Source organism: Pimephales promelas, chromosome 17, assembly GCF_988280905.1.
Source record: "Pimephales promelas chromosome 17, fPimPro1.hap1.1, whole genome shotgun sequence".
Taxonomy (NCBI): Eukaryota; Metazoa; Chordata; class Actinopteri; order Cypriniformes; family Leuciscidae; genus Pimephales; species Pimephales promelas.
In genome coordinates this window covers 4242486-4262348 of record NC_142785.1, presented here as the reverse complement: position 1 = coordinate 4262348, position 19863 = coordinate 4242486, and the positions used below count along the sequence as shown (strand labels likewise).

The following is a 19863-nucleotide window of genomic DNA, read 5'->3' as shown; positions in this document are numbered from 1 at the left end:
CAAAAGATGTGTATGCCGAAAAGTACCTCATGCCCACCGTGAAGTATGGTGGAGGATCTGTGATGCTGTGGGCCTGTTTCACTTCCAAAGGCCCTGGGAACCTTGTTAGGGTGCATGGCATTATGAACGCTTTGAAATACCAGGACATTTTAAATAAAAACCTCTGCCAGAAAGCTGAAGATGGGTCGTCATTTGGTCTTTCAGCAGGATAATGATCCAAAACGTGTAGCAAAATCTACACAAAAATGGTTCAGTCACAAACTCAAGGTCCTCCCATGGCCATCTCAGTCCCCAGACCTCAATCCAATCGAAAACCTGTGGGGTGAGCTAAAGAGGAGAGTGCACAAGAGAGGGCCCAGGATTCTGGATGATCTAGAAAGATTTTTCAAAGAAGAATGGTCAAAGATCCCTCTCTCTGTGTTCTCCAATCTTGTGAAATGTTATAGGAGGAGATTAAGTGCTGTCTTGTTGGCAAAAGGGGGTTGTACAAAGTATTAACATCAGGGGTGCCAATAATTGTGGGACAAATGATTTGAAGTTTTTATTTTTTTAAATTTTACATTTTTTTTTACCACCAAAGTAATGTACTTAAATAAAAGGTTGGATTTTTATCTTTTTTTGCATTTGGATTCTATGTTGTTTAAAAAAAAGGGAGAATTTTTAAAAGTCCTCGACCACATTTTAAACAGGGGTGCCAATAATTGTGGAGGGCACTGTAGATTTAGCCAGAGCCAGGATGTCACTGTGCAAAAATATAATTTATCAAAAATATATTTTATAAATCATTTTTTTATTATTATTTATAAAAAACTGAACCTCACCTGCCTTCCAGCTCCCCTTTCTATGGCACTATAGCTGCTAAAAACTCTCAGCTTCCACCATCTACTGTGACCCCTTCTGTGCCAAAACAAACTCTTCCAAAACACCAAATCTATAAAGTTTTTAAACTTTTCATTTTTCCTTTGCATTTTTCTCCAGTGTAATATTATTATGTTAGTTAAGTAGATGAAATATTTTAACTCTTGTGCATCAATTAAAAAAAAGTTAGGAGGACAAAAATGTCCATGTCAAAAAAACTGTCATGAAAATGTGAAGCTTGGAGCACAGACTTTAGTTTAGTATCATTTTAAAGAAGACCCATGGCAGATTATTGCTGAAGTAAACTAAAACTTAACTAAAATAATAAGTAATTAAAAAAAAAAGTTCCCTTTCATCCTGGGAACTCCAACGTGTCGTCGGGGAGTTCCCTGACGACTCGGGATCACACTAGGGAGCCTTATTACCTCTGCACACTTCCTTCCCCCGGGGAAGGGCCGGGCGGAAAATCTTTTTGCCTGTTCCGCGTTGACCACCTGGTCAGCGGTACCCAAAATATCTATAATAGAGCAGTTTCCTCCTTCTTCAGGTCATCTTTGGTCGAGACTGGCGGGCACATGGTCTCCTCCACCCAAGAGCGTCTGAACGGCAGTGGATGCTGTCTCCGAGCAGCATCGCTCTCGTTCCCCTCTTCCCAGTCTGCAGATAGCAGCGACGCTTCCTCGGTTGCGTCTCACCTGGCGGCGACTGGGCCCGGAGGGGCAGAGACCAGCTTGCGAGGAGGCAGGGCCTCGTGCTTCGCCTCTTCCCCTCCCCTTGCCACGGGGCGGCCTGCAGCAGAAAGCCCACGGGCTCTCTCTGCCGTCTGCCCCCCGGTGGAAGCAGGTTCCTGGCGAACTTCCGCCCAGACCCCGCTTCCAGTGTCTATTTTGCCGCTGGAGCAGGGTCCCTGCCTTCCACCTCGCTGCCCCTCTGCGGGTACACCGGTGGTTCGGGTGGGCTCGTTGAGACGGTACCTGGAAGCCTGGCTAGTGCTTCCAGGTCCGCCCCGATGGTTCATCCGCACCATTCGGTTCGGCTATGCAATTCAGTTTGCACGCCGGCCTCCCAGGTTCAGGGGCGTTCACTTCACCCGTGTGCGGTCAGTGGATGCCCCTGTCCTGCGGAAAGAGATCAATGTCCTGCTGGCGAAGGACACGATCGAGCCGGTCCCTCTTGCCGAGATGAGGTCCGCGTTCTACAGCCCCTACTTCATTGTACCCAAGAATGGCGGTGGGTTACGGCAAATCCTGGACCTGCGAGTTGTGAATCGGGCCCTGCACAAACTCCCTTTCAAGATGCTCACGCAGAAGTGCATTTTCGAGTGCATTTGTCCCCAGGATTGGTTTGGAGCGATCGACCTGAAGGACGCGTACTTTCACGTCTCGATTCTTCCTCGACACAGACCGTTTCTACGGTTTGTGTTCGAGGGTCGAGCGTATCAGTACAAAGTCCAACCCTTTGGGCTGGCCCTGTCAATATCTATAATAGAGCAGTTTCCTCCTTCTTCAGGTCATCTTTGGTCGAGACTGGCGGGCACATGGTCTCCTCCACCCAAGAGCGTCTGAACGGCAGTGGATGCTGTCTCTGAGCAGCATCGCTCTCGTTCCCCTTTTCCCAGTCTGCAGATAGCAGCGACGCTTCCTCGGTTGCGTCTCACCTGGCGGTGACTGGCCCTGGAGGGGCAGAGACCAGCTTGCGAGGAGGCAGGACCTCGTGCTTCGCCTCTTCCCCTCCCCTTGCCACGGGGCGGTCCGCAGCAGAAAGCCCACGGGCTCTCTCTGCCGTCTGCCCCCCGGTGGAAGCAGGTTCCTGGCGAACTTCCGCCCAGACCCCGCTTCCAGTGTCTATTTTGCCGCTGGAGCCGGGTCCCTGCCTTCCACCTCGCTGCCCCTCTGCGGGTACGCCGGTGGTTCGGGTGGGCTCGTTGGGACGGTACCTGGAAGCCTGGCTAGTGCTTCCAGGTCCGTCCCGATGGTTCATCCGCACCATTCGGTTCGGCTATGCAATTCAGTTTGCACGCCAGCCTCCCAGGTTCAGGGGCGTTCACTTCACCCGTGTGCAGTCAGTGGATGCCCCTGTCCTGCGGAAAGAGATCAATGTCCTGCTGGCGAAGGACACGATCGAGCCGGTCCCTCTTGCCGAGATGAGGTCCGCATTCTACAGCCCCTACTTCATTGTACCCAAGAAAGGCGGTGGGTTACGGTAAATCCTGGACCTGCGGCCCTGCACAAACTTCCTTTCAAGATGCTCACGCAGAAGCGCTTTTTCGAGTGCATTTGTCCCCAGGATTGGTTTGGAAAGTCACGAAAGTCGCAGAGGAGGCCATTGTTCCCATGAGAGAACAAGGCGTTCACATCCTCAACTATCTCGACGATTGGCTAATTCTGGCTCACTCGCGAGAGGTGTTGTGCGATCAAAGGGGACATGGTGCTACGGCACCTCAGCCGCTTGAGGCTTCAGGTCAACTGGGACAAGAGCAAACTTTGCCCCGTGCAGAGGATCTCTTATCTCGGTATGGAGTTGGACTCTGTCGCCCAGACGGCGCCCCTTACAGAGGAATGGTCCAGTCAATGCTCACCTGCCTCAGGTCCTTTCGAGGCAGGACAGCGGTTCCACTGAAACTATTTCAGAGGCTCCTGGGGCATATGGCAGCCGCAGTAACACCGCTCGGCCTGTTACATGTGAGACCGCTCCAGCACTGGCTTCACGATCGAGTCCCGAGGTGGGCGTGGCAGAGCGGCACATTCAGGGTCAAAGTAACCATGCACTGTCGCCAAACCTTCTCCCCTTGGTCGGATCCTGTGTTTCTTTCTTGCCAGAGTGCCCTTAGTTCAGGTTTCCAGGCATGCTGTGGTTTTCACAAATGCCTCTGCCATGGGCTGAGGGGCCATGTACAAAGGGCATGCAGTCTCGGGTCTGTGGACGGGGCCCCAGCTGCATTGGCATATCAACTGCCTGGAGTTGCAAGCAGTACGCTTGGCTTTATGCCGCCTCAAGGGGTTTCTCAAAGACAAGCACGTACTGATCCGTACGGACAGCACAGCACAGTGACGTATATCAACCGCCAAAGTGGTCTACGCTCCCGCCGCATGTCGCAACTCACCTCCCACCTCCTCCTGTGGAGTCAGAAGCATCGGAGGTCGCTTCGTGCCATTCATGTTCCAGGGGAGCTCAACCATGTGGCAGACGAGCTTTCACGGTTGCCTCCCCTGCCAGGAGAATGGTGACTCCACCCCCAGGTGGTTCAGCTGATCTGGAGTGTTTTTGGAGTCACACAGGTAGACCTGTTTGCTTCTCCAGACACGACCCACTGCCAGTGGTTTTACTCCCTGTCCGAGGGGACCCTCGGCACAGACACCCTGGCCCACAGCTGGCCCGGGACCTGCGCAAGTCTGCGTTTCGAGGACGAGGAGCAGGTCCTGTTAGTGGTGCCGTATTGGCCCATCAGGATATGGTTCACGGAACTCATGCTCCTTGCGACAGCCCCTCCTTGGCCGATTCCTCTGAGGAAGGACCTTCTTTCTCAGAGATGGGGCACTCTATGGCACCCAAGTCCAGACCTTTGGAAACTCCATATCTGATCCCTGGATGGGACGCGGAGGTTCTAGGTGATCTACCACAGGCTGTGGTAAAAACCATCACTTCTGCTAGAGCTACCTATACGAGGCACCTCTACGCTTTGAAGTGGAACCGGTTCGTCGAGTGGTGTTCCTCCTGCCAGGAGGACCCCCGAACTTGCCCGTTTAGAGTCGTGCTTTCTTTCCTACAAGATGGGTTGGAGCGTAGGCTGTCCCCTTCCACCCTCAAGGTGCATGTTGCAGCAATAGCTGCGCATCACAATGTAGTAGAAGGTAAGTCCGTGGGGAAGCACGACCTGGTCATCAGATTCCTCAAGGGTGATAGGAGGTTAAATCCGCCTCGTGTTTAGCACTCTGTACCCTTTCGGGACCTAGCTCTGGGACTGAGAGCTCTCCAAAGTCCTCCCTTTGAGCCTTTGCTGACAGTAGAACTGAGTATCATGTCCTTTAAGACAGTGCTCCTGTTGGCATTGGCCTCTTTCAAGATGTTCAGGGATCTGCTGGCTTTTTCGGTCGGCGAATCGTGCCTAGAGTTCGGGCCAGGCCTTTCTCGTGTTATATTGAGACCCCGCCCCGGATATGTGCCCAAGGTTCCTACCACTCCCTTCGCGGACCAGGTAGTGAACCTGCAAACGCTGCCCCAGGAGGAGGCAGACCCAGCCCTAGCTTTTCTCTGTCCTGTCCGCGCCCTGTGAGTTTACATTGACAGAACGCAAAGATTCAGGACCTCAGACCAGCTCTTTGTCTGTTACGGAGGCCAGCAGAAAGGGAAGTCGGTCTCCAAGCAGAGGTTAGCCCACTGGTTAGTGGTTGCTATCACCCGAGCGTATGAAGCTACGGGTGAGCCTTGTCCTCCCAGGTTGTGTGCTCACTCCACGAGAGGTGTTGCCGCCTCTTGGGCTTTGGCTCAAGGCGCCTCGCTGACAGACATCTGTAGAGCTGCGGGCTGGGCGACACCAAACACGTTCGCTAGATTCTATAACCTACGTGTGGAACCTGTTTTCTCCCGAGTACTCGCTACGGCAAGTGGTGCAAGGGAATAGGTTGTGTCGGCTTGCTACGCCACTCCGTGCCTCAGGCGGATACGTGCGTATTTTGCTCCGTTGGCGCCCTACGTTGGTTAACCTTGGGAGTTCCTCCATCACCCCTCGGTGCCTGGCGTGGCGGACCGCCAGGCGCCAGGTCTACTACCTCTAAGTGAGTTGTTGTGTAGACTGGGTGTAATGTCCAGTGGTCTCTTCGGTGACCCATTATGCCACATGCTCTGTTTGGCTCCTCAGCGAAAAGCGTCTATGCAATGTTTACTTCCGCTTTTATAGCCGCGCTTGTAGGCGGCTCACGGAATGTAAAGATTGCATGCCAATTGTTATTGGCTCGTTGTTAATTCTATCAGAGGTAATAAGGCTCCCTAGTGTGATCCCGATTCGTCAGGGAACTCCCCGACGACACATCTTCGTTCCCTGTACTCAGGGTTACATATGTAACCGAGACGTTATATAGGTATAGGTTTATGAAAATTATTTATAAAAAACATAATTTATAAAATATATATTTTATAAATCAGGTTGAACTCTAAAACCAAGCCAAAATCAAAGCCATGATTCTGAATAGGTTGTGTTTCAAATTTAAGTTAGATATCTAAAAAATTTGCTTTCGGTAAGAGTTTGTTTGGGTGCAGTAACAGATTTTCCCCATTGGGTGCCAGCAAAACTCCACTGGTGCACTCAGTGATTGGATTTTAGATTTGCAAATGAGTTTTTCTCTCTCAAATATTACAGGCAAACAAACACATATAAACACACAAAAAAATGTGTTACACACGTACAAACCACACTCTAACATCGACACCAACACACAATTAACGTTAATAAGAAAACAGGAATAAAGCCATATTTGTCTTATATGTCAAACCTAGACAAATGGCACCATCTGATAAAAAAAAAGTTAAAATAAAAATTTTGGAGCCTTGTCAACAGAATAAAAGCCTCTTAACAAAGATTGCATCATTTTATAGTTAAATGGCCCTGGGATTAAAAATTGCGGTTTTAAAAATTGCGTTTTTAATGGGTTTAAATCAAGCGGCAACATTCTAATCTGAAAGATGAAGCCTACCCGGAAGTGCAATAAACTGCAATACATCTCAAATCCGCTAGAGGCCGGTCCAAAAAGGGAGCAAATATCCATAGACGTCATGTTATAATGTCCATTTTCACAGCATAAATTCATATGTTTACAGTTTGGTCCCATGGACTTTTATTGTAATCTTCAATATGTTCCGCGTGCCTGACAACTGTGAGGGGGGTGAATTTTTTTCTAACTCGTTAGTTTAGATCATATTTAGATATAAAACGTATGACAAATAAGGGCGGTTAACTTTGATTGACAGCTGATAATGGGCTGCGCCGAGTGAATTTGACGTCTCGGCCATGATCTGACACAACACGTCATACCACCTCTGTATCCTTTCTGAAACTTTTGTATTTTGTATTTTCCAAGATTTTCCAGTATAGCGCCGCCCATACCCCCCATAAACAGCTTCAAAACCGTTCTTCAGAGAGTCTATGGGTGACGTCACAGACGCTTTGTCCATATTTTTTACAGTCTATGGTTTAAACGGGGACATTTTTTTCCAAAAGGTGCTGAGAGGGAGTTTTTGTGTACCTAGTGCAAAAAAATATAGGCTATATTTTTTAAGAAAATGGCGGTGAAATAGTAAAATTCTATAAAAATACACACACCTGTGCCAAATTAGCATTAACACAGGCAAGGTGATTAAAAAAAAAAAATCTAAAAAGGACAAAAAAATTTCCATAAGGATGCACAAGGGTTAATGCAGCTTGTAGTTCTCATTAATTATGAAGACCTACTTGTGTGTGAAACCCAGCATTACTCGGTCAAAAATTATCTGGGACTTTCAGATCTTTCAGTGCTTTTTTGGGGGATTAATTCTGTTTGATGAACCACCAGGGAAAGGCAGTGCTCTGTACTTTTGGTACTTGTGTAAAATAAAATAAAAGTGAAGTTAAATCATTTAATTTTTCTCCCTGGTACTCATCTCAGGACCTTCCAGATTTTCCCCAATACCTGGAGGATGTGAGCCTGTGCACTTTTTGCAGAGTTTAAAGGTGCCCTCTGGGATTTAAAATCAAATCATACAACATGTTCCATACCAGATGGGGGCAGTATACCTCCAGAAATACCTCCACGGCCACGCGCTCTCTCATGTCTTCAAACAATATGGGCGAGTGCTGTGTTGCTCTGTCTCCCTCGTGCATATTAATCAAATCAATTGACACGATAGTAAAAGGTTGGAAGACCGCAGTTTCACGTGGAGCATTTGGAGATTTTCAGAGATTAGAGACTAAATGAACAACATCTCAATACTAAATTATAAGGGCCGTCTCATAGACAAGTCGGTGCATTTCGACGATATGGGAAAATTAAAGCCCAGGCTATTATTTCTAGTTTTATGATATTCGATTTGTTCATATTACATTTTTTATCATTAGTTTGAATTAATTTGACAGACAGCATTCCCTGATGTGGACCACGCTAGCGTCTTTCAGAGCTGCCAACTCTCACAACACTTTTCACACACTCTCACGCCACACATCAATTTTGTCATGCACAGAAAAGGACACGGAGACCGATCTCAGCTCTCAGATTCTGTTCATTTTATTATGCAATTCAAACAATAAATACAGTATTGGCGCTTTACACGACAGATCCCTAGCACACGTGAACCGATCATCTCTACTAGCTAATGGTAAAAGAACACGAACACTGTTAAAAGATAAAGTATGCTACAACTTACCAAAATGTATTCCTCATGCATAATATCGACCAATTATTGTTTTTTAACTCTTCCCTGAACTGAAATGTAGTAGTGGGCTGTATTTTCCACACGACTGACGTCAGGTTCAAGTAAACACAAGCTGGCGCGAGCGCGACTCACTCGTGTACTGCAGTTTGGCTGGTGCTAACGTTGCCCGCCCGCATACCGCCTCCCATGGTCGAAACTGGTATTACGACACCTGCCGGGCCGGGGCTAGTAATTTAGCATGCTAATTCAGATTAATATCTCGGCAGCACTATAACGTGTCAGTTTTTTAATGACATCATCAACCTTATTTCTTCTCAATCTTTTGATGCGTGTAGCTCATTTTTGGGATATTTTAACCTCAATTTTTACAGATGGCACCTTTAAAGACTGATGATAGTAGCAAGACTGGCCCCAGTCACCTACCATCACTCTCTCTTCAAATAAATGCTGGACAGGCAGGACAAAGCAGAACACCACTCCTTCCTCCGGCACCATAAAAGGGCCTTGTTGTCACTTTCAGTATTTACATTATGGTTTATGTTAAGCCACATCTTTGAATTGTGGCACTACTTTTGTGGAATTGGATGATGTCAGTTTATGACTTTAAATACAAATGAACATCATAATGTACAACGGTACAGTGAAGCAGGGATCTGCATCGCAACTCTTTCACTTGCACACACAACCAACACCACACTTTATGTAAAAAAGATTGGAGAGCATTATTTATTATCTTTAACTTCAGTAAAACACTACAAGGGGAATGTGCTGCTCTCAGGAGGAGGCTGTATTTGCACAATAACATCCTGGCTCTGGCTAAGGCCCTGTCCACACTACTGCGTTTTCGTTTAAAAACGGAGAATTAAAACGAATACGATCTCCGTCCACACCAGCGTTTTGTCTGCGTATTAGAATTGATCTCCGTCCACATTAAAACGACTGAAAACGCAGATCACGTGACCATTCACCAACACTGGGCATGCGCGTGCCGGTGTAAACAGTGGTTGGCGAATCAGGGAAGGACACGTCATGACTGATGACACCCAATCATAGAGCCGAGCGTGAGCCTCTGCGTCATCGTTTGTAAACTCCTCCGTTTTGTCTCGTCCACACTAAAACGCCCTCCGGAGTTTCAAAACGCAAAACGCAGCTGCAGCGTTTCTAAACTTCTCCGTTTTAGGTCTTCGTTTTTCCCGTTTTAGTGTGGACGGGAGGTGCAAACGTAGCAAAAGGTCTCCGTTTTTAAACGAAAACGCAGTAGTGTGGACAGGGCCTAAATCTACATCTGTCCACTGCAGAGGCAATAATAGCCTAACCACAACCTGGTGGAGGAACTATATAAAAGTATAACCTTATAACATTTACAGTAGGTTGTAGTCTTCACTCACCCACTATGCTTGTAAATAATTTTAGGGCATATATGCTAGTGAAAGAGTTACAATGCAGAGACATGCTTCACTGTATTCACCAATGACTTAGAAATGTTTAATTCTCCTTAACAGCCAGAGTTATTATTTTATAAGTTTTAATTTTTATTTCAGTTAACTAAATTGATTTTTACACCCAGTGCTACTTTAGTTTTACTAAAAAAAAAAATTATATTAGTTCAGTTTTAGTACAATCACCTGGCCAACTAGTTACTTTTATTTTGAAAGTGTTTCCGGTTACCTTCGCTTCCAAAAAAGGAATAGACCACATGACTTCAGTTTTTGGTTTATAAACGAAAAACGAATTGACAGAAGTTCAAAGACTCACTTCATTCTTTGTTTAAAAAGGAATAATGACAAGATGATTTCCAAAAACTAAAAACGGGATGTTTTAATTGGTTTTTCGTTTTTTTGATCCTGACAGCAAAAACAGATATTTGGTTTTTCTATTTGAAAGAAAAAAACTGAAAAACGGTATTTTCGTTTTATAATTACAAACGAATTACGGATTATCCACATGAGGTGGGACAGTCAATGCAATAAATGAAAGTGAAGATGTGTTTTAACTTGCCTGAAAGCTGACTCCCCACACTGTAAAAAAATATTTTCAAGATTTGTTATCACAACATTTTTTCTTTTGTCAAATCAACTGAAATAATTTATTTAGTTCAGATAACTTATTATTTTGAGTTTCTGGTGATTAAATCAATCTCCTTCATTGTTTTAACTCACTCAACCAAGTTACTTAATTTTTTAAGTTAAACCAACAATATTTTTTTACAGTGCATCGCGTGCGTGACGTCACTTCAATACAATACTGTTCATCAATTCGACGGTCGTTTCGACACAACTGCCTTGTACAAATATACCCACACTTTCGGTCTTTGTACTTGACCATTTGTCTAGCTACTTGCATGCCGTATTTCATTTATTCTGCCTAAGTTTTCAAGTAGGCGTAAAGACTAGCCCTATGTCATTATTCACCATTCTACAGTCGCCGAATGTAAATTATTATAGCAACAGAGTGACGTGTATTCCTGTGAAATTCGCGGCTTGTGTCCCAGGCTGCCATTCGCCTAAATAATTTGTGAATACCTGTAAATATTCGTGTCTTGAAGTAGCTAATCGAAATAAAGATGTGATAAAATAGAATATAAATATCATTGAAAAACTTAAACTAAATGAAGAACTAGTAATGTTACCTTGTCAGTGAACTGCAGAAGTTCACTTTGTGCTTTTTCCACAACCGACGCGGTCATTATAAGAAGGCTTAGAGTGGAAATAAGCAGCTATTGAGGTAGTTTACAAAATAACAAAAAAGTATAGGCTATATGGAATAAAATAGTAAATATCTTACCAAAAAAGATGCATAATCTGATACAGAAGTTCTGGTCCATTATAACAGTATGGAGGATGCATGAGGTGTAACAGTCAAGACAATGAATGAAAGAGAAGATGATAATCGATGTAGGCTGGGTTAGTTATTAAAAGGGGTAGAAGAACTTAACTAAAGAGGAACAACAATTTCACAAAAAGGAAATGAGGATTCAAAAAAAGATAAGCCCTAGAAGCTGCGCTGAGCGCGTAACTTACACACACACACAGAGATACACACGCACACACATACTGCCTCGCGCCCCAACGCAACAAAACCGTTCAAAACCATAGTTCAAAACCCATAAAAGCAACAATTATTAATAATACTTACAGGTTGTGATTCGAAGGAGGAAGCTGATCCATATACACTGGGTAAGTAAGTTACTGAGCCCTCCTTCAGGAACAACCGCTTGCGAATCCACATTTGAATTCATTTATGTTTTTGAACGATTAATTAAAATGATGAGAACACAATCGGGCTATACTGTTGTGGTATCGTTGCAAATATGAACTCTAACCACCGATTCTTCACATGCTCGTCCCTGGTAAATGAAAACAAAGTGGGTGAACTATCTTTGCATTGTAGAACACAGCGTCTTCTCGACATGATGCTATGATGAAGGATTTGAATGTGTAGACTTCAAGTTCACACTTCCGTCTGCGCACACAGTAACTGGGCGTGGCCAGTATGTATCTACGTCACTACGAACCAGCTAATGACTCATTTCAAAAACAATTCATTTCATAGACTCAGAGTCGACTCTCACTTTTGAATCATAGCAACGAAACATCTCAACGGAAAAACCGCTGCGCTGCCAAAACGCTCTCAAGCGCCCAAAGCACGGTGTCTTTAGCAGAGCGTCTGGCGTTTTCAGCTGGTTAAAAATGCTTTGGTGGACACACGGCCTAAGAATATTATATATTTTTTATATAAAAAAGCAATAAATCAATGCTGCATTAATTTCTATCTAGATATTCCAGGTCATCAGCTTCTTGTGTTGAATCCTTTATCTGATGCTTGGCCTTTCTTTTGAAAAACCCAGACTATAAGAGAAAAAGGAAAGACATCATTATATATTGTGTTAAAGTTCTCTACTTATGAATTATAAACAGGCTGGTGTATGGCACCTTATAGAGGATGGCTGTGATGAGTGAGATGATCAACAGTCCTCCAGTAACTCCTCCAGTAACCTCCTTAAGGAGGCTGGGTTCTTCATAGACCTCCACCTGAGTGTTCACCTTCACATGCACACAAAGATTTCATCCAATTAGATGGTACATACAACTCTATCTCAAGTAGACAGTACAATGTTAACGTCTCCCATGAACGTCACTAACAGCTGGATAATTATAACAGGCTTTAGTGAAGTATTCCTTACCTAGTGCAGAGCTGAGAGAATCAGAGAAGTATGTATATTTGTCCTCATCATAATTCAGAGATGCTGTACTGACCAACTCAAAAGAAGCAGACCTAACCCCGATCTATAAAGATTATGAATATTGTGAATTAAAATGGAAGATATCGTTGTTCTAACAAAGATTTCAATACTTCAGATACCTGCTCAATCCATCCAGAGCTCAGATTGCTACAGATATTATAGAACTGCCTTTCATTTCTCATCAGATTCACATCACACCTGAACACTGCACACACCGCCACAGAGCAGTTCTGGCAGAAAGACATATTACAACATGTTTAACTCCAGCTAACAGAATTTTGTTATAAGAACGTTTTCTAAATATTTAGTGTTGGTTCTGGGAATGTGGAAAACGTCCAGTTTTCTTGACGTTTAAAGAACGTTTGAGGAACATTATACCTTTTAAAACATATCCTCTAACGTCAAGAAAACAGGACATTTTTCACGTTCCTAGAACCAACACTGAATAATTGGAGAACGTTCTTATAACAAAATTCTGTTAGCTGGGAAATCCAACAAGTTTCATTTGACAAATTATTTACATTTAAAGTATATCATTTATTTAAAATTTCAAATAAAAAGTTAATACATAAATTATTACATCAAAAATTACTCACTTATACAGTTTTCTTTTTGAGCGCTTTTAGAAAATCACTAGTGGTGGGTTGTTCATCTTCTTCCCTTAAGCAATCTGGAATCTTTTATAAAGAAAAACATATTTGTAACTTAAAGTGATAGTTCACCCACAAATAATGTTGTCTTCATGCCATTCCAAACTCACAAGACTTTCCTTTTTCCATGGAACAAAATTTATTATTTTTTGTATTGTCTAAGTATGTTGTCCAGCTTTGACAGACAATTTTAGTGCATAAATATGTACATTTGGACCACAAAAATGTGGACTACAATAATGAAAAAGCATTTGTGCTATTTTATTGTTTATTTCTCCTTGATTCATACTTTGCATACGCTTTTACCTTCAACTTATTGTCAGCCCAGATTTTTTCAGCTCCCAGTTTTACAGGTACTCTAATGAAAACGGTCAAATTTAGCTCTCTAAAGTCATTCTTTACCTTAGAGACATAAACAGAAGGAGATTTATTGATACAGACAACTGATTTTGTTTCAGTACGGATATGAGGTTAAATAAAGGAAGAAGCATCTTCACCTCCAATATCTTTTTCACTGGTTTTCCCAGATTGTTTTTTCCACTCGTGAAATTTATGTAAATGCTGGAATCTGTAGGAGAAACACAGAATACAGTAGGTGAAGTTATGAAAAGAAATAAGAGAGAAGCAAAATGACTTTTCTCTTATGAAAATACTACAGCAAAATAAAAGCACTGACCTCAACAAGGCAACATAGATTGCATGTTTCACACCGATGGTTCTCATTTTTAATAGTTCACTGTTTTCAGAGTGATTCATATTTCCACTGGAAATGACAGAATATTTAAGTTTGTGCTACTACGCATGTCAACGTAATTCAGATACATTTGATATACTGTAGATTTCAATTAGCACTGAACATGCTAATTGTATACTATACTGTAGAACACACAATTAGCAACTTCAGATGACTTGAGTATAAAAGTAAAAATGAACACTATACCTGGTAACAGATGCACTGAATGTCACCTTTTGGTCAAAATTACTCTCTTTATTAATAATGTAAATAATGTGAAACACAGCCTGCAATAATGAGGTAAGAAATAATCATTATAAAACTTTTAAAGGTGTCATGAACTGGCTTTTTAATTTTTTTATATTGTTGTCTGAGGTCAACTTATGACGTTCGCTTGGTTTTTACATTAAAAAACATCAAAATGAATAAGTAATAGGCTATTTTCTACCCTAGTTTTGAGACCAGCTCAAAAACAGCCGGTTTTTATGGGCATCTCGCATTGAAGACTTGGAAGTAACCGTCCTGCTATGAGTGGATAACAGTTTTGCATATTATAATGAGTTTCACTCTCGATCCGGTTTGTCATCACGAGGTAGGCATCTATGTTATTTAGCTATGCGTGTAATGCGCGAATCGGTGGGCGGGGCTAAACCGGCCGTGTTGAATCTTCTTCTGCGGGGGTGGTGTTTTATCCTCTTTGACGTCATAGTTCCCCACTTTGAAAAACGAGTCGTTTGCTGAGCCTGGTGTCAATAATCGATGTTTTATTAACAAGTTTCGGGAGGATCACGTTCTAATGATCAAACAATCAAGTCAGCCAGCTGTCAGCAATCAGTAATCAACTGGTTCACTCAATCAGCACAAGTAAAGCCTATAAAAACACACAGTTGACTCACCCTTATTCCTCGACTGTTCTCAGCATTTGGTGTACTGCTTTGCAAAAAGATGTCCCAAATGCAACTTTCAACATCCGATGACGACCTCAACCATGCTCCGCCGCCATCAGCTGGCCCCAGGACAACTTCTCCACCTGATACCGCCTCCGAGCCCCACGTTTCATCTCGTGGGCGCCGGTCGGTACAAACAACTCCTTGCATGCCAAGACGCCGGGGCTTACCCTCACCTCCACCGGCGAGGACTCCAGCTTCCTCCCCAGCGTCCTCCTATCGTTCGGCCGTGCCAACGATTCCGCCTATTGAAAAGTGGACAGTCTTGAGTCTAAGACAAGCGCTGATAAACTCAGATTTTCAGCCCTCGCGCAGGATGACTAAAGTGCAACTTTACAACATGTACGTTACCTTGCAATCATCAAACATCTCTCCTAGATCCACCCCAGGTTCCAAGGCGGCCAGCAGGCCGGGAAATTCTCGCGAGGCCCTGAACTCGCCTCGCCCGACTCTGCAACCTTCCCGTACAAGGTCTGGTTTTCCGCGCGCTTCGGCCCGGAGCGCCAGGATTTCTGCGAGCCTGGGTCGCGCTCCAGATTCCACCGCCACGAGACATCACTCGCCTCTCGCTTCACCTCAGCTTTTCAGCACGGCGCTTCCCGCCGCAGCGCCATTCACAGCTGGGCCCGCCGGCTCACATTCCGCTTCCCAGTTTTTTCCTCCTGCTGTTTCTAACCCCTTTCCTCTGCAGTGGCCTCCGGCTCCCGTAGCAAACGCTAGCGTGAGGTTGCCTCCGCTAGCGGCAGAGGCTCAAACTTTCCATCAGTTTCCTGCGACTAACCCCTCCCCTTTTCAGTGGCCTGCAGCCCAAGCAAGCGCAAGACCACCTCCGCTTGCAACACAGGCTCAGGCATCTCATCCATTTTCTCCTTTTCCCTCTGGTGCTTATTTCAATCTTCCTTCTCAAGCCCCACAGGCCGACCTAAGCGTGAGGCTGCCTCCGCCGACAGTCGCAGCCCAGGCTTCTCTCCCTTACAGCTCTCTTCTAAATGCCAAATCACAATATTCTCTTTTCACAGCTTCCCCGATGCCAGTTCCACCAAACGCCGTCGCTCTGGAGCCTCCCCCGGTGACTCAAAACATCCGAGCACAGATTATGGCAGGTGCGGATGTAGATCTCTCACATTTACTTTCTCTTTTTCCCGTATCCGATTCCAACCGTCAGTTAGACTGCGGGGATTTTTCAGTCACTTTAAAAAATCAAAATACACATTCGTCACGTTTACTTTCTTTTCCAGAGTTTTCAATTGCTTTCAGCCACTACACAGACATCATTTGCTCAGCCTTCCCCCATAGACGACGCGAACTGAACGACTATTTAGCACTGATAGCCGAGCTCGCGTTGTCCTACGGGGGAGGGCACTTTTACACTTACCACAAACTCTTTTCAGCAAAATGCGCCGTTAGGGTTTCTCAGTGGAACCAATGCCCTTACTGGGGAGCACTAGACACTGACTTACACAGTAGAGTCTTCCTCGGCTGCAGGAATATTTCCTGCGCGGTCTGTAGGTCAGTGTCGCATCCCACGACATCGTGTCCCCAAGTTAACCCCTTCGTTTCTCCACGCCCTGAAACAGCTCCAGTCAAATCCACTAGCTACACACCAAGACCGGCGACTAGCAACCTTCACGAGGCTAAATTCAGCTCCAGAGCACTCACAGACAACAAACAGCCTTGCAACAATTTTAACATTGGCAAATGCACCAGGCAGCGTTGTCGGTACTTGCACATATGCAGCTTTTGCGGCGGTGCTCATGCCCGTCCCGTATGCCCTGTATATAAAGATGTCAATAAAAAATCTAGAAATTATTTATCGACTCCTGTGAATATTTCTCGCCTTTCCATCGAACTAGCTCACCACCCGGACTCCGAATTCACCGAATATCTGCTGTCTGGCCTACTACACGGCTTTAAACCTGGAGTGGTTTGTCCGCTCTCCCAAAACATCATCTGCGATAATCTCCAATCGGCTCTCGCTGAGCCCGACGTGGTAGACAACCTGATTAAAAAAGAAGTCGAGTCAGGCTTTATGATCGGCCCTTTTGACGAGCCTCCTTTCAAAAATTTTCGCATTAGCCCCATTGGAGTGGCTACGAGAAAGTTTTCAGGTAAGAAACGCCTCATAGTCGATCTGTCAGCTCCACATAAGTCCATGTTCCCAAGCATTAACAGCCTGATCCCACTCAATGAATTTTCTTTCAAATACCACGACGTAGATCACGCAATCGACCTGATTAAAATCGTGGGTCGGGGTGCCTGGCTCGCTAAAATTGACATCACTTCAGCTTTTAAAGTGATGCCCATCCACCCGGATTCATGGCACTTATTCGGCGTGCGCTGGCATGAGAAATTTTATTTCGCCGTACGCTTAACTTTTGGATGCAAAAGCAGCCCCAAAATTTTCGACATGCTATCTGAAGCCGTTTGCTGGATCTTGTCAAACAATTACGCAATTCCTCACCTCATTCACCTGCTGGACGATTTTCTAATAATTTCGCCTCCTGGCGCCATTCCAGCAGCCCAGATCCTCACAGTTCAAAAAGTCTTTTCCGAGCTCGGAATCCCCATCGCCCAGGAAAAAACCATGGGTCCCGCTACATCCATCGAGTTCCTTGGCATTAATCTAGATTCAGTTCGATTCCAGGCCTCCCTGCCCAAGGAGAAAATTGATAGGATAATCCTCATCTCATCTACCCTCGCGGACAGTCCAGAGTGTTCCAAACGCGAACTCCTATCCATGCTCGGCCACTTAAACTTCGCCATGCGCATTATTCCACAAGGCCGCCCTTTTATTTCTCATCTCCTCTTTCTCGCGTCTTCAGTCCACGCACTAGAGGATCTAATTTCCATAACTCCGGCATGCCGCGACGAACTCGGGCTATGGATAACTTTCCTTAAACAGTGGAACGGCCTATCCTTTTTCTATAAGGATCTAATTTCCTCCCCCCTCGACATCCAGCTGTTCACAGATGCAGCCCCCTCTGTTGGCTTTGGAGGGTTCTACCAAGGTCGCTGGTTCGCGTCTACGTGGCCCCCCCAAATACAGGACACGCTTCAGTCCTCTGCATTATTCGAGCTCTACCCTCTCGTAGTAGCAGCCTTCCTGTGGGGGAAAGAATGGACTGCTAGCAGCATTGTAGTGCATTGTGACAACGAAGCTACAGTCCAGTGCATTAATAAAGGCCGTTCCCATGCACCCGCTCTAATGCCACTTTTAAGACGTCTAACCTGGATTTCCGCATGTGACCAATTTATCTTAATCGCAAAACACATCCCCGGGTCAAAAAACCAAATTGCTGACTCTCTGTCTCGCTTTATGTTTCAGAAATTCAGGATGCTGGCTCCAGAGGCGGACAAGCTCCCAACTCCAGTACCTCATTATTCGGAATTAATATTCCCATAACTCACCCGCAAAAATCCCTCCTCAACAGATCGCTCGACACCATTCTCCAAGCTGTTTCCCCCAGAACTCTCCAATCCTATGTGACCGCATGGAGATGTTTTAAAGCCTTCCACCTTTCTTATAACACGCCATTCCCTGATTTTTCCCTCCTTACAATAACCTCCTTTATCTCTTACCTCGACAGTGTCAAAAACCTCCAAGTCGGGTCCATCAAAAGTTATTTAAGCGGCATCCAATTTTTTCACAAATTGATCCACGGCGCCCCCTCTCCGGAAATAAATAATTCACAAACCTCCCTCTTGATTAAAGGCATCCAACGATCCCAGCCCACCCGCCCGGATACCAGACAACCCATAACTTTAGATATTCTCACTAAATGCATTCAGACCCTCCGCACAGGCTACCGATCCCTCAATACCTCCCGCACACTCGACGCCATGTTCATTCTAGCCTTTTTTGGTTTCCTAAGATGCTCTGAACTGGCTATCACTTCCAGATTTGACCCAAAAATCCACCCAAACATCTCAGATCTCTCAGTGCTCGACAACGAAACAATCTCGTTTCTGATTAAACAGAGCAAAACAGACCAAACCAAAAAAGGCCACTTCATATATATTTTCAACCTCTCGTCACCAATTCAACCGTTCCAAACTATATTAGCCTACCTCCAACTGAGAAACTCTCATGCAAAATCCCCTCTCGAACCCTTGTTCATCGACGATTCTAACAAACCCGTGACACGCTTTTGGTTCCAAAAACACCTAAAATCTGTTCTCCAACTTTCAGGCATCCCAGCAGAGAATTTCTCCAGTCATTCCTTCCGCATTGGAGCAGCAACCTCAGCAGCCCAAAAAGGCCTCTCTCAGCAACAGATCCAAGCGCTCGGAAGATGGTCCTCAGACGCGTTCCAAACTTATATCAGAACTAATCGTTTCCATGTCAAAAAAGCCCACCAAATCCTCATTGGTTAAAAAAAAAAAAAAATATTGATCTCCCAGCGGACATAGCGAGAGCCTTCCTGGTCGAGCTTCTATGTCTTCTCTGTCTCCGTCCAGCAAGTATTGATCTCCCAGCGGACCCAGAGACAGCCTTCCCAGTCGAGTAATTATATCTCCTCTTTCTCCGTCCAGCGAGTATTGATCTAGCGGACACAGCAAGAGCTTTCCTGGTCGATTATTTATGTCTATTATTTCTCCGTCCAGCGAGTATTGATCTCCCAGCGGACCCAGTGATAGCCTTCCCGTTCGAGCATTTATACCTCCTCTTTCTCCGTCCAGCGAGTATTGATCTCCCAGCGGACACAGCGAGAGCTTTCCCGGTCAATTATTTATATCTATTCTTTCTCCGTCCAGCGAGTATTGATCTCCCAGCGGACCCAGAGACAGCCTTCCCGATCGAGTACGTGTATCTCCTCTTTCTCCATCCAGCGAGTATTGATCTCCCAGCGGACCCAGAGATAGCCTTCCTGGTCAGGTACGCATATCTCCCCTTTCTCCGTCCAGCGAGTATTGATCTCCCAGTGGACTCAGCGAGAGCTCCCTTGGTCGAGCATCTTCATCTCCTCCTCCATCCAGCGAGTATTGATCTCCCAGCGGACTCTGCGAGAGCACCCTTGGTCGAGCATCTTC

At 45.1% G+C, this 19863-nt stretch overlaps 2 protein-coding genes across 2 annotated transcripts in view; both read right to left on the bottom strand.

Moving 5' to 3' along the window:
• Positions 1–11147, bottom strand: part of itgam.1 (integrin, alpha M (complement component 3 receptor 3 subunit), tandem duplicate 1) — a 48519-nt gene extending 37372 nt beyond the window's left edge. Inside the window, exon 1 of the mRNA XM_089121789.1 lies at positions 11044–11147. Within this exon, the coding sequence (XP_088977915.1) occupies positions 11044–11083 (40 nt within the window). The 5' untranslated portion in view covers positions 11084–11147. The remainder of the gene's footprint in view (positions 1–11043) is intronic.
• An 873-nt stretch (positions 11148–12020) lies between these two features.
• Positions 12021–19863, bottom strand: part of itgam.3 (integrin, alpha M (complement component 3 receptor 3 subunit), tandem duplicate 3) — a 33308-nt gene continuing 25465 nt past the window's right edge. Inside the window, 9 exon segments of the mRNA XM_089122482.1 lie at positions 12021–12107; positions 12192–12290; positions 12423–12545; positions 12622–12732; positions 13459–13554; positions 13650–13720; positions 13787–13790; positions 13825–13915; positions 14093–14172. Coding sequence (XP_088978608.1) covers positions 12021–12107; positions 12192–12290; positions 12423–12545; positions 12622–12732; positions 13459–13554; positions 13650–13720; positions 13787–13790; positions 13825–13915; positions 14093–14172 — 762 coding nt within the window.